The 15,749-nt window shown below is 40.7% G+C and overlaps 1 protein-coding gene across 8 annotated transcripts in view; it reads left to right on the forward strand.

The window, feature by feature from the left end:
• LOC124287260 (ski oncogene-like) overlaps positions 1-15,749 on the forward strand; it is a 49,119-nt gene that overhangs the window by 18,732 nt on the left and 14,638 nt on the right. For 7 of the 8 annotated variants that reach the window (XM_046723757.1, XM_046723763.1, XM_046723758.1 and 4 more), the window contains exons 2-6: positions 5,041-5,241; positions 5,869-5,958; positions 6,676-6,890; positions 7,901-8,103; positions 8,455-8,628. In XM_046723757.1, the coding sequence (XP_046579713.1) occupies positions 5,054-5,241; positions 5,869-5,958; positions 6,676-6,890; positions 7,901-8,103; positions 8,455-8,628 (870 nt within the window). In that variant the 5' untranslated portion in view covers positions 5,041-5,053. Of the gene's footprint in view, positions 1-5,040; positions 5,242-5,868; positions 5,959-6,675; positions 6,891-7,900; positions 8,104-8,454; positions 8,629-15,749 lie in introns of those variants that run through there. The other variant, XM_046723756.1, reaches the window with a different exon arrangement.

A 15,749-nucleotide genomic window follows, 5' to 3' on the forward strand; every position in this document is an offset into this window, starting at 1 on the left:
TGATAATGAAGTTTTAAGTTTTTGCAAGGAATGTTGAAAAATGAAATGAAATTTGCATATGGTGTTGGAAATCAATAGTTAATGATCTGGTGTAAAACCTGACCTGGGTCACGACATGGGGGAAATATCAACTAATATTCACATCTCGCTAATCTAATTCACTTTTTACGTCTTCAAATTTAGGAAGCTGATGACAAGTGCACTGCAAGGAGCTGACGAAGATGATCAACTGATACTTTATTGTTAAAAGATTGGTTGATGTTGATAGATTTGGGAGAAATATTTTCTCAGGATTGAAAAGGAACACGTAAAGGAACTAGGTTTATGAATACCACAATTGCCATAATAGACAGTTGTGACTGTTTGTAAATCATGCTAAGTTGTTGCAATGACGTCTGTCTGGTTGGTATTTGACATGATATATGCAGGAAACCACAGTTCAAGGTGTCTGATAGACCTGATTGGTATCTAAACACGAGGAAATTCAAATCTAGAGTGATTTGGCAAGTCTATATAGACGGCTCCTTTACTAAGCATTGTTCAAGGCCACTTTGGAATTATGGTCAGATGTATATTTTTAAGAAAGATTTATGTGACATAATATTAGCTCCCCCAAACAACAGTGAACCAATTCAGTTTGGCTAAGGTGCGATTTGTCAAACGGAAAATGCATTCAGTCCTTGTATGAAACTAGTTGTTTGCAAGTGATGTATTACACTTCAATATTATTATGACTGTATCTCCAAATATACACTTGAAATGTTATCTCGGGCTAATCTTTCCACAACCCCAAGTATCAGACAAGCCTCTTCAAGAGGGCTTAAATCATGTTTGTAAGATAGAGTGATTATCTTGTACACTCTCCCTATCAAGGCTAAGGAAGTAGTTCCTACCAAGCACAGTTTTTATTGCATCCTTGGAGATGGAGCATGTCTGCATTGAGATTATGTGTAGAGATAGGAGGTTGAAAGAAAGTGAACTTATAAGGTTCAAAGTTCATGGTGTATTTAGGTGGTGCTTGATCATGACATGGTTAGGGATTCTTGTTTCGAGGTCTTCAGTTCACTGTGCAACTCAGTGCGTTGGGAGTTCCTTTGTGAAAATGAGCAGTCTGTACAGGCCTACCAAAGAAAACTTTCCCACTGTGCAGAAAAACGCTGAAAAGTCCACATTAATCATGGAAATAGCAACAGAAACATAATACCTCGCTACTGAAACAGTAAAAACTGCAACTTTTAAATTGCTCAAACTGGATGAAAATAACGAGGAACCTGCAACGTGCACATGGAAGAGGAAGTCTTAACCGCATGTTGACATCTTAACCGCATGTTGATATTTTCCAGCTTGGACAAAAGTTACATTCCCTTTCAAGTATTTCTGTTGTGTTATTTGGCATTTATCATCATCATACTTGTGTGCACACTTGTTTTGTTTACTTTCCATTTGCATGAAATGATTGACAGCAATTATTGCTCGGAAATTTGAAAGAAGGATCGCAATGCGCACGCGCAGTAGAGGTCAAACTTCGCTGATGTAAAAATGTTGCAGTTTTGTTGCCGTTTTTACTGTTTCATTTGCGAGGTATTATGTTGCTATTTCCACGATTAATGTGGACTTTTCTTGCGTTTTTCTGCACAGTGTGAAAGTTTTCTTTGGTAGGCCTGCCTTATGTGCTCATAAACTTGAAATTGAAACTGGTAGATATCAGAACACAGATAGATCAGTTTCAATGAACAAGATGAAAGATGAATATCGTTTTTTTATTACAACATGTGTTTCAATTTTATGAGAATGGCAAGATCAGAATCTGAGAAGAAGGAAGCCATAGACATCATTACGCTTGAAACAAAAAACACTTTTATAAATTTGAAAAACTGACCACTAGATTTGTTATATTTGTTGGTATGTCACAGCCTGCAACACCAGTATTAGTCAGATATATATGACTTCATTCCATGGGATGTTGCTTCATGGTTGAAATTTAGGGATATTTGTTATTGTTTTAGGAATACCCATGCTTTGCATGTTGGGAAAATATGAATTTACTTCCTTGAGGGAGGGGTAGAGGTGGTCAGTGGGCAGGGTGACAGAATAGGTCTGTTGTAGAAGGAAATAGAAGCTTGACGGAAGGTGTAGGTTGAGGAAGTCAGCGATGGAGGGGGTGACAGTGTGAGGAATTTGGGGATGGAGGGGTGACAGTGGGGGTAGGCTATGCATATAGGAGGGGTGACAGTTGGTGTAGGAGTGCTGCTGCTGAAGGGGGGGGGGATTCTCGGTGGGAATAGGTTCAGGAAGAGGGTGACAAGTTGAATCTTCTGAAGGTACAAGGCCACAGCTGTGATGTAGTGACGTGTGTGTAAATATGTTTTTGACAGTTTAATGATCATGGGATTATTGGAGTTGAGAGGGGGTAGGTTTTAGTGGCCTCTGAGAAGAGGAAAACTCATCATTTGATTCTGAAATGTGGAGGCACTGTGACTCAGTGTGAAATACATGGCGTGTTATTCACTTATTCACGTCTCATAAACAGCATTTATGGATTGTGATTTTATAGACTGTATGATGTGCGTGACGTGTATGGATATTGTGCATTTACTGAATAGCTGGCCTTAGCACGAGTTGTGAGCTTGGCTTTTTGGGGAAGCTAATACCATAGGTTGATTTTGGCATTTCATAAAAACGTAAAAGGCGTTAAGGAAAGTAGCACTTTAATTACTTGAATCCTACTGTGGCCCAAAATAGCGACAGCATTAGAATTATTTTGTGAATTTTAATTGTTTTGGGCATTAAATAATTTTTGTCAGTCACATAAATTGTTGGAAAGGTTGAAAATGACAGTAATTAATGGCAGTAAGTAATATCCATAGCAACAGAATGTTTTTGTGAAATATCGTCCAATAGGATCTATATTGGCAGCAGTTGTGAAGTGAAATGGTACGACTCTTTGAGCTTTGTTTTCTAATGGACACCTAGGCCCTGGTTGTTGGTAGGACACAACATGATTCCTTTTCATCAACCTTGCATGCACATTGGAGGAAACATTTATCATTAATTGACTCTATGGAGATGGTTCAGGGATAAGAACCATCGTGTTCACCACCCCTGGCACTTGATTAAAAATGACAAGAAGCCTACTGCGAGTGTGTACATTTGCTGCCAGTGTTGCCTAAACAGCTGTCACTGTTTTTCTGATGTGAACCGGCAGACAAAGCAATGACGCTTGTTTGTATATGAAGTGACAGAAGGTCAGGAGTTCAATCCTGTTGTGATTTTCAATAAATATGTGAATTATGAACCATCTAGAATTTGCATAAAGTTTGCGTGTGTTCGGTTTTTATGTCACTATTTTTCATTTCATGGGATTTTTTGTGTTCTGTGGTGACTGGCGATTTTTAAAGTTGTTGACTGTTAATCTAATGTCATTAAGCCATTTGCTGGGGTTAAGCTATTCCTTAAGTAATTTGTAATTGTAGTTTAGAGAAGCAGCTTTAGTTTCTTGGTCATCAAATATGTGGAGACACTTTTGGCAATAACCCCATGAGGATTCTGGATAAAAATAGTGAGTGAGTGAGTTTGGTTTTGCGCCGCTTTTAGCAATATTCCAGCAATATCACAGCTTGGACACCAGAAATGGACTTCACACAATCTACCCATGTGGGTAATCGAACCCGGATCTTCAGTGTGACGAGCAAACGCTTTAACCACTAGGCTATCCCACAGCCCCGGAGATGAGAATAATGAACTTGTATTAAGCGACTAAGTGGATCAAGATGGTCCAACCCAGCACCTTCCTGAATGTGGTTCACTGTAACCTGGTTCATAATATCAGTCATCTGATAGTGTGACACAGACAAGTGCATTTTGTTATCTTTTCTCGAACAGTTTGACTTTTCCTGAAGGCTGCAGTAAAGAGCAAAATTTTAAATATTAATGAATATTTCCATGTTTCTCAATGCTGAAAGTCTACGCTGAAGGAATTGGTGATAACATTTCTAATCAAACAGCACCGGTCAAAGATACCCCATCAGCAAACACTTGAACCTGTGGAAAATGGGTTCCAGCGACATTGTCTTGTCCTGCCTTGATGTAGTTAAGGCTTGTTATGGTCTACTTATCTCGTCAATGTGTTCATTTGTGAAGGTTGATTGCCTTATCACTGCAGTATCATCTAAATAGTCTGCTAACTACAGTAATTAAATGCATAAGTAGGTTAATTAGCTGGTTACGTGCCTGGAAGCATTTTTGGGAGTGTACAGGTTTTTCTGCTCATGCAACAGTGTGTTGATTTTTAAAGAAAATGTTTATTTAGCAATGCTCTTTATATACTAAATGATCATTAAAGAATGCAGTGTTTGGGTTAACACTTGTTATAAGTTTATTGAGACAAGATTGATTTTGTTGGATTTTGAGTAGAATAGGGTGTCGTTTATGACGTTGCTGGTTGATAATGACATATGATTGGTGTCTAAATATTGGGCATGTGAAAATTAAGATTCTTCACAATTTCAACATTAATAAAAATAATGTAATTTCTGATGAGTTTATTGTAATCATCGGTTTAATGCATGTTTTGCATTTTCTTTGAACATTCATTATTGTAGCTTGTGATTAAGGGTGGCGTGATACATCATGATGTAATTGACCTAGGTGACTAAACTGATGAATAACAAGCTGGTAGTTGTCTTTGATCTTCAGCGTCCGTTTGTGATGTTTCTTTTGAAGCATATTTTACTGTGGGGAATGCTGGCGCTGTATTGGCATATATATAACCTCCATATCACATCATCATCATCATCATCATCGTCATTAGGGGTGGTGGGGTAGCCAAGTGGTTCAAGCATTTGCTCTTCACGCTGAAGTCCCAGGTTCAGTTCCCCACCAGGGTACAATGCGTGAAGCCCATTTCTGGTGTCCCTCGCCATGATATTGCTGGAATATTGCTAAAAGCGGCGTAAAACTAAACTCACTCACTCATTGTTATTAGGTTAGATTAGTTGGTAGCTGAACAATTTGACATGTTACTGTTTGTTGATTTCGCAGAGTCCGGATCGAGATGGGTGTGAGGGCAAGAGACACAAGGGGGGAGGGGTCAGTGTCGCCCCCAGGCAGTATCCCAGCCCTGCCAGAGCACCCAGCCAGCATGCGGGGGATGTCGGCGTTCCAACCCTGGTCCCCAACAGTGCTCAACGCCATCAAGGAGGGCAAGCTCCTACCCACACCACCAGCCATTATGAGAGAAGGGTGAGTTGGAGATGATGTCGGAGTTGGTGGGAGTTCTTCTTTGAGTTCAGTTTACCTTTGCAAAAAAATCCCAAGTTTGTGCAACTGTATTTTAAATCTATTTGCTGGCACCTGTATTTTGTGTCAGCTGCAAAGTTAGTTGGTCTTTGGAATAGGTGAACTAGTGGTCAACGATATGAGCATCAACATTAATGTTCTCATACACATTAACTTGTGTATGGAACAGTTTCTATCAAGAAGTAGAGGTTGTTGAAGCACCTGGGGTAAATGGCTTCAGGGGCAGTCCCTGAACCATATTTATTTCCCTGCAGCCTTGCCCACCCTCCAGTGCTAAAGCCCTAAATGAATCAAGTATCTCTGGGCTCCTTTTCAATTTAAATGGGTTTCTTTGTTACAATCAAAATTATATATTTGGAGACTAAGCATTAGTCTAGTAGCCTCATGGTTAAAGCGTTTGCTCATCAGCCGAAGACCAGGTTTCGATTTCCAACATGGGTAAAATGCATGAGCCCATTTTTGTTGTCCCCTGATGTGATATTGTTGGAATATTCGCCAAAGGGGCGTTGAACCATCCACACTCACTCGCTCACTATAGGGCTACATTTTAGACCGACACTTCTACTGCAGGTTGCCTGGGATCCTACCTTCCTATCTACACACTGGTCCTCCAGTGCTGCTGCACCCAGAGAGAGTGGTGCCATACTCCGAGTCTGAGAGGTGAGCATCCTTAATTTTGTGTGTGTCACTTGCACATTTTGGGCTTAATGTCAGTCCGAAGCGTGCAGATTAAATGGATCCTGAAATCTGCTAGGCCAAAGTTTTATGGTAGCAACCTTCTGGTAATGAGCCTTCTAGGCTGCGTTGCCTTCAAGAGGGCTCTATAACTGTGAAAAGATTTTCGCGTAAGTGGTTGTAATTCTCTAAACTAATACTGTTATGGTTTAATTTAGCGTTATATTGAGCACTGTGGAATGGTCATCAGAAGCTAGGTAGTTCAGTCGTCAGAAATCAGGTTTGTCAGTGCCATAGTTTTGGGGTTTTTGGTAAACTTCTGATTTCTCCCAAATTAATCTAACCTGCCATGGTGTTAATGAGATACTTGTTTAAAGTGGCATTCAACCTTAACTCACCTACCCACTGACAACCCGTGAATATCCGGGGTTAGAACTGATCTTCAGTAAATAATGCTTGTCGTAAGAGGCAACTAGTGGGATCAGGTGGTCAGGCTCGCTGACTTGGTTGACACATGTCATTGTATCCCATTTGCGTAGATTGATGCTCATGCTGTTGATCACTGTATTGCCACCTATAGCTGGGATATATTTGCTTAGTGCGGCATAAAACCAAACTCACTCACAACACTGACTTCATTGTGCACAGCTATTGTTATTCAAAATGGCCTTTTGACGATGCTGTTCTGTTTGAATTCATCAGGTATGAGCGACACTTCACACCAAATGTTGCTCTGGCTCCACCACCACAAGAGAAAGGAAAATCAGAAAATGGGGAAGTCTCTCCGACCCCGAAAATAATCGAAATTACGGACTCCACCCAGTTATCTCCCCCACGAAGCAGCAAGGAGTATCGAGAGTACGACCTCCCCACCGACACAGATGATTCCTCCATAGGACAGTCTTCCCCATCTGATGGTGAGTTCATTAAGAGTTACCCGCCTTTACTTAATAAACTTCCTTGACATCCTTTTTTTTAATGATCACCTCTTTACCATGAAGAATCTTCTGAAATTAATTACTTATGTCTGAAATAAATGAGCACTTTAGCAATAGGGAATGCTGAAATATGCCTAACTTTAGAATTGAATATTGTGGAGGAAGAGATTAACACTTTAATAACATGGGTCGCATCATAACATGGGTCACATCATGGCAGGGGTCACATCATAACATTGACCTTGGTTGCATCATAACATGGGTCACATCACATCATAGCATGGGTCACATCATAGCATGGGTCACATCATGACATGGGTCGCATCATAACATGGGTCACATGATAGCATGGGTCACATCACATCATAGCATGGGTCACATCATGACATTGGTTGCATCATAACATGGGTCACATGATAGCATGGGTCACATCACATCATAGCATGGGTCACATCATAACATGGGTCGCATCATAACATGGGTCACATGATAGCATGGGTCACATCACATAGCATCACATCATGGCATCACATCATAGACATTGGTTGCATCATAGCATGGGTCACATCATAGCATCATAACATGGGTCGCATCATAGCATGAGTCACATCACATCATAACATGGGTCACATCATAGCATGGGTCACATCATGACATGGGTCGCATCATAGCATGGGTCACATCACATCATAGCATGGGTCACATCATGACATGGGTTGCATCATAGCATGGGTGGCATCATAACATGGGTCACATCATAACATTGACCTTGGATGCATCATAACATGGGTCACATCACATCATAACATGGGTCACATCATGACATTGGTTTCATATTAGCATTAATGGACATAAGTTATTTGAGTATGTTGTCATGTTGATCTGTAATAAAAGCAACCTGCGTTGCATATTTTACTCCTGTACAACCACTGGTGTTTTGGGGGAAATAGACTGAACTGAAAAACTGACCATCTTGATCTGTTGTGCAGGAGAAGAGGCTCACACAGTTGACGGTGTGCGAGCCGAGACTTCACTGGAGGCAGAAATGGTGATGATCCGGAGGGCCCTTGATGGGAAAATACCCAACACTAAAGAAGCTAAAGATACCTTCATGCATGAGTTTTCCAAGCTGCGCACAAGACAAGAGGAGCTCCTCAACACATTAACAATAGCCAAAAACTCTCTCCAACAGGTCAGTGTTACCTTCTGTCATTCATGTCAAGTCAAGATGTTACAACATGGAGGTTGATATACATTCATCTTAGTGTTGTGGATCACGCCGAGGACCTTGCTTTGATTCCCCACATGGGTACAATGTGTGAAGCCCATTTCTGGTGTCCCCTGGCGTGATATTGCTGGAATATTGCTAAAAGCGGCGTAAAACTAAACTCACTTACTCACCCATTTGCTAGGGTTAATTTGTGAAGCCCATTTCTCACTCTCTCACTCGAGTCATAATGAGGCTCTATCATATGTTGTTTGCAAACACCAGAAACCAGTTTATGAAAAGTTATCTGAAGCCAGGTTGATATTGTGTCGGCAGGAGGTGGCGGCAGTCAAGGGACGTATGCGGGATGGAGTTGAGAAGAGACGCAACCTGCAGAAAGAACTGGAACGGATACGAATTGAGTGCGAATGTCGTCTTCATGACCAAGAAGAAGAGAAAGAGAGGTTGCTTAAGGAGATCGATGTGTTGAAGTCCAGAGATGAATGTGAGGTAGGTGCTGATGGTGTACATGTTGTTGATGTAGAAGTTGATGGGCAACCCAGGGGAAATTGTCTGTGAGAAATCAGCCATTTGTTTGAGATTTTCTGAACATGTGTGTTTCAAGATGGCAAGAGAGGAATCATTGCAAAACATTGGGCTGTGGATGTTGAGTGGGTGGAAGTTGAGTCTGCTGTGGGGGGACATGACACTACTCACTGCAATACTGGTACCTTCACCATGATATATTGGAATACCAATGTTTCCCCCAAGCATTGCAACCGTCTCCGTAGTGTAGTGGTTAGAGTGTCCGTCCGGAGAGCGGAAGGTCGTGGGTTCGATCCCCGACCGCGTCATACTTAAAGACGTTAAAATATGGTACTTGTTGGTACCTGCCTAGCGCTCGGCATTAATGGGAACAACAAGGACTGATCAGGTCGGAGTCAGTATAATGTGTCTGAGTGGGGTATTCATGCTTCACTGCGGTATAGTATCTTAGTGGGCTAGCACTATAAAACCAGCTTCAGTCTGGCCTAGTACAAGCAGCCGCACATACACTCACACATGCATGCACGTCGTCATATGAGCGAAATATTCTCAAGCACGACGTAAAACCCAATTTCACCTCACCTAACCTAAGCTTTGCCCTAAGGGGTGGCGGTGTGGAAAACCTGGTTTGCGGTGTGGTAAAAGCCGTGGTTCAAGTCCCCTCATGGGTACAATGTGTGAAGTCAATTTCTGGCATCCATTGGAATATTGATAAAATGTCATGAAGTCATATTCACTTACTCACATAGCCATAACTGCTGTAGATTTGCTAAGGTCTCTGAGGCAATGGTTTCTAGTTTAAAGAATACTTTCCAGTTTAAATAAATAGTAAGAACAAGTTAAAAAGGCAGGTGCCCCTCTTGTACTGTCTGTTTATCTTGACTTGCTTATAATATAATAAGGACCCATGAAGATCTGGTTTAGAATCGGGTGGTCAGGTTTGCTGAATTGGTTGACACATGTCATTGTATCCCAATTGTATAGATCGATGCTCATGCTGTGGATCACTGGATTGTCTGGTCCAGACTGAATTGTTTACATCCGGTATTGCTATATCTGAAATATTGTTGAATGGGGATTTGAACAACAAACAACACCGATAGAATTACTATACATGGACTTCAGTTCTGTATTTGAGCCAAGATTCTTCTGCTGCGCGAATGCTGGAGTCAAATTTGATGTTTACCTTGTTGTTTCCAAGTGTATGTACTGTTTACTTATATGTACAGATATGTACAGATATGTACACTTGTTGTGACTGTCATAGAGTGAGGCACAAATTCTTAAGATACAACATTCTCTGCTGCAGTCCTGGGAATTAAAATGTGAAAATGCATGGACAACAGAATTTCTGTGAGTAGGTTAGGAAAACACAGTTTGACACTGAAACTGTAAACAGGTTGGGAGGGTAATCGCATCCACATTGTCAGCAGGACAGGCAAACCGAGAGACTGCACTCCTGATGAAGTAAACATGTTGGACAACCCTCTGTTTGGGTTGAATTCCTGGCAAGTTCGGCTAAATGGCTGCTAGTGGCTCTGGCATAGCTCCACTAGAGGGAGCCACATGTCGGCATTAACTCCCCAACTGGGCCAACAGTGAGGAGCTGTAAGGAGCTTTGCATCAACTTTAAGTTGTCAGCCGACCAAGGTCGGGCCACAGTGTTTCCATGCTCGCTTGAAAGTTGGAGTTTAGAGGTGCTGAGTCTGCTTTATCATTTATTTGATGATGTGGAGATGTTGAAACATTGGAAGTAGTTTTTGATGCCTATTGTGTTTAAAGAAACAAGGGCATCTTCTGTTGTGGGTGATCTTTTACCTTTTACAACTTGTCTACAGTCTATGTAGTGTTTGCAATGGACATTGCAGCTGGACGACTAATCTGTAATAATGTTCATCATAATGATAATAACCACAATCAAAATGCGAATATGAAGTAAAGATTATGTCATGAATTTACGCTTGTCAGTAGATGCCCAGTGTTGGCACAGAAATAAGTGACAAGATGGCGTTGCTTTTAGTTTTGACTTGGAATCCATCCATCCTACGCCCCCTAATATGTGGATGGTCTGAAAAATGACAGTTTCACGATTCTTTGGAAGAGGCCCATATACAGCTTCAGACATAGGCCAGTCAACACACATGACCTTGACCTTTTTAAAAAAACAATAACATTATTTATGTCATTGAATTTCGTGTCCCTGTTGACCGTAATGTGATTCACAAGGTTATGGAAAGTCAAGGAAAACATGAGCACCTCAGCTTGAAATGTCACGATTGCATCCCAAGTACACTGTTGTCAGGCTCCCCATTGTTCTTGATGCCCTTGGTTTGGTACCTCCTGATCTCTTGACACCAGCAGATTAGGAGTTTGCCTGGGTTTTCTCTCCATCAGGAGTACAGCCCTTAGACACTCTGGGTAATGCAGATGGCTGCAGTGTTTGGGGAATCTACATTTTCTTGGTGTGTTTGACAAGGCAGTGCTTCAACGAAGCCCTGTCTGTCAATGTCACATCTACCCTCTTTTCATTATTCTTCTATCTAAATCTGGGTACGATGTGTGAAGCTCATTTCTGGTGTTGTCTGCCGTGATATTGCAGGAATATTGCTAAATGCAGCGTAAAAACCATACCCACTCACTCATTCTGCAGTTATGGCAATTTTCGACTGATCCGCGGATTTTGCCGATATTATTGCAAATTGATCAATTGTGTGAATCGTCTAAATCCCTGAAAAAAAAACCCATTCGATGACGCAATATTAAGTTTTCAGCTGAAAATAGATTTTCCTGTTAACATCCCTGATTCTATTTAAATATGTAAAACAAAACGAAAACCATTAAGTAAAATAAGCACATGTAATGGTACCTATTTGCACCAACGAGGATAGGCTGTAAATGTGATTACAAGTGATGTTATCAGCTCCCTGGGGATCACAGGACCCAAGCTGCATTGACATTACCACCTTGGCCTGCTGGGTTGCATCTTAGTTTGAACTTAAATGTCACTGAAGCAGTAGGACTGACAGAAATGCTGAAATGTTACGCACACACCTATCTGTACAGTTTCTGTAACTCCCTCATGGATCCTTTGAAGAAGATCATGTTAGAATTGGTCTTCATAAAACCATTGTTGTCTTAGAAGGCAAGTAACTGGGTTGGGTGGTCATACTTGCTGAATTGGTTGATGCAAGTAATTGTTTCCTAGTATAAATCTGTGGTCATTAGACTCATAACTGTCAAGAGGCAACTAACAGGATCAGGTGGTTTGATTCGCCAACGTGGTTGATGCATGTCAGCATATCTCACTTGAGTGAGATTGATGCCTTTGATGTCAAGCACCGGATCGCCTGGTTTAGACGTGGTTTTCAAAAGTCAAACACTTAGTCTCTGAAAATATATGATTTTGATAGAAACAAACAATTTCTTCTTATATTGAAAAGGGGCCCCAGTGAGATTGAGAACCTGAGGAAATCTAGACCTGCTTCATATAGGGCTTTAGTGTTGCAGAAAGAGTCTTCAGAAATGAAAATAATGCGGTCATCATATTGCTGAAACATTGCTGAAACATTGCTGAATGTGAGATTCTAACTTACCACGCGACACTGCCTACACATCACCACACCACACCACACCTGCACTCATTCACAATAGAGATTCTGTGTTAGCAGTCAGTGTTCGGGGTAGTCAACTGAAATGGCCTACTGTCAGATTGTTGGAATGTTGCCTCAGAAACCAGTGAACAATGTACAAGCTGTGCAGCATATTCTCTTCTGTTCCTGTTCAAAGGAATATGTCCCCCATCCAAAAACTAAAACACTCTGTTCCCTGATGTTCCACAGTGTCAGGTTTTGGATGCAGGAAAGAAGAGGGAAGTGTCAACCACCGACAGGCCTTACAGCTGCTTTGTGGCAGCCAGGGAATGTTTGCTGTGGAGATAAGCAGTACAAAGCTTTCACCAGTCCACCTTTATGTCACCACTTGGATGGGTCGTGTCTCTGCTATTAGGGCAAGCATTCGGGACGGTTTCGAGAGTCCTTGAACTGGAAAGCATAGTGTCTGGTCAACCACTGACACAAGCTGGTCACTATGTCTGATGTAGAAGTTTGCACGACAAATAATTCGACTGTCATTAGGGAAATGGGAACGCTGCTACTTTCAATGTTTTTCTAAAATCACCATTATTTGGTCAAATGATTTTATGTTTTGGTGGTGTTGAATTGAACCGAGGCAAATGCAGGGTTAAGAAAGAGGGGGGATAAGAAGGGCCAGGACAGAGCCATGAGGTGTCTGTTTTGATCACTTTGGAGACCTTGTTTTGTTGATCATTCTGTTCGTGTGGATTCTTGTAAAAATTGGTTCAAAATCAGTTGAATATGGAATCATCTGAGATACAGCACTTCTTGTGTGTGTGTGTGTGTCATAACAGGGGTGGTCGGGTAGCCTAGTGGTTAAAGCGTCTGCTCATCACACCAAAGACCCCGGGTTCGATTCCCCACATGGGTACAATGTGTGAAACCCATTTCTGGTGTTTCCTACCATGATATTGCTGGAATATTGCTAACAGCGGTGTAAAGCTAAACTCACTCACTCTCATCAAAACAGTGATGCATGTTGGTTTTACCAATGTCTTAAGGCCGCAGCTTAGTGCAACTTTCAGCATTTCTTTCACAACAGGGTGACTCCTACATTCAACCAAACACTCTCTATAAAATGTGTCATATGCTTGAAAGGCTTTAAGTTGTAACCCTACCTTGTAAATGCCTGAAACATTCATGATTTTCTTAAATGTCTTGAATTTTGCATTTTGATAATTTGCATAATGGATGAATATTCTATTAAAAGGTGGAGCTGTTTGCAGGCACTGCATGATCAAATTTCTTGGTTTGTTTGGCTGCAGTTTTTCATTTCATAAAAGATTTCTGGATCTGTGACATTAATGCTAATTTTGTCTGCTCTTCTTTGTTTAGTACATTTTTACCTTAGTATCCGTAAAAGCTTACATGTGATTCTGATTTTAATGAATCAAGGAAAATTTGACAGTTTGTTATATAAGATGTTCAGAGAGGTGGGCATTGTCTTTAATGTGTGAAAGTGAAGTCAATTTAGACTGACTGACTGACTGACTGAGTTTGGGTTTATGCCGCTTTTAGCAATATTCCATCAACATCACGGTGGGGGACACCAGAAATGGGCATCACACATTGTACCCATGTGGTGATTCGAACCCGGGTCAACGGCGTGAAGAGCGAACGCTTTAACCACTAGGCTACCCCACCACCCTCAATTTAGAACTGCTGACTTGGTGCTTAGACTGTCTGTGTTGTGCAAGTAATGAGTAGTGATATTCTGCTTGTTTCACAAAGTCAAAACGATCAGTGCAAAACCTTTGAATGTGAAGTTTCCTTGTGTGCTTTCTTAATGAAACACTCACTTCAACCACTTTGTTGATATTCAGATAAGGGGAGAGTTTGACCTGGTCAGTTGTGGGTCAGCTCTCCTAATTGAAAAGTGATGTAACCCTCTTGATAGGCCGCAAACCTTTGGTCAGCATGTGTGCATGGCTCTTGAGTTATCAGTTTGTGTATGAGCCCGGGGAACAACATGACGGTGGGGAACAGCATGACGGTACCCCGCAGTTAGCCGACCTTCAACAGATTTATGACTTGCCTGGCAGAGAGTTTAATTTAATAATTACACTTATCAGAGGGGTACACAAAGTACATGGTCCTGACTACCAATTGTCAGACTTCCATGTTAATGGGTTAGATTGTGCTGGAGATTATGTGCCTTACTATGGGAGTGTGGTAGACTAAAGCTTATATATAATTATGATAGAAACAAATAATTCCTTGAATTGAACGCCAGTGAGACTTACTTCATTTAGGGTTTTAGCATTGCAGAATAGGGCCAAAAAGGATAGGACTCAGCCACTAAATTTTACGAGATTCCCGTACTTGACAAAGTGTAATGTCGTAAATGACATACGTTGAAAATGTCTTTTAGACGCTGGAAGAATGGTGTAGTTTGTCAAATTCTGTACTCATGAACCCACTGTTTACCCATCAACTGTTGGAAGTTTATAGCTCAAATGTCCTGACTGCACAAATCTTAAATTTATTGTCCTGTTTCTATTAAATTTTAATAAGTTGAACAAATATTCCCTGTTCCAAGATAATAGCAGGGCAGTGGATGCAGGAATTTATTAAGTATATTTTTATGTTTGGAGACCCTGAATACTAAACAAACTGGTTATTACAGAAGTGTTTATTCCATTTATCATACATAAAATATACAAATTTTAAATATTACTCTTTATTTCAATTTTTGGACTATATCTATTCATAATGTATAGGTTCTCTCTTCCTTTCCCCAATTGGTGTTTCTCCTGCTGTTGTTGATCACTGGAATATTGCTGAGTGCGGTGTAAAACTATACTCGCTCAATCTTCATTTCCACTGTCTACATGTTGATGAGTTGACCAGCTGACAGTTGATTATTCCTGAAAGTCGCCCAAGTTGACCCAACTGATATAGAGATGAGAATCATGTTTTGAACATGTGATGTTCCTTCCGATCTGTCAATCAAGATAAAGTCTGATGTCACTGATAGGTATGTGCTTGACGGGCATATCCATTCTAATAATTATGTCAGTATATTTGAAGAACATTCTGTATGATAAAGGTAGAGGACACTGGAGGTTTATTTGAAAAAGAAATTTGGCATTAAGAGAGGGTACATTTGCTTCTAGCCCTATATGTTGCTTTCTGTTTAACATTTTGCAAAATGAACTGTAAACGGATATGTAATTTAAGTAGGCTTGTAAGATGATACAGATGTAATGTTGTTTGAAATTGTTTTGAACAATTGTTTAGTGTGGCTATTCAATCCATTGACCGAATAAATAATGACATGAAACCATTCTAGTCTCTACTCACCGAGAATACTTAAATGTTATCCAATACCTAAACTGTTGTAATGTAAAGACTTTTTTCAAATATTTTTTGGTTTTGTTTTCAGCTTGACATTTTGGCTTGATTTTTCAACGTGTCGTTTCGGAGGAAGATTTAAAAAAAACATCACTTTGA

This window comes from Haliotis rubra, unplaced genomic scaffold (genome assembly GCF_003918875.1).
Source record: "Haliotis rubra isolate DU_JTF1 unplaced genomic scaffold, ASM391887v1 Scf4, whole genome shotgun sequence".
NCBI classification, from domain to species: Eukaryota; Metazoa; Mollusca; class Gastropoda; order Lepetellida; family Haliotidae; genus Haliotis; species Haliotis rubra.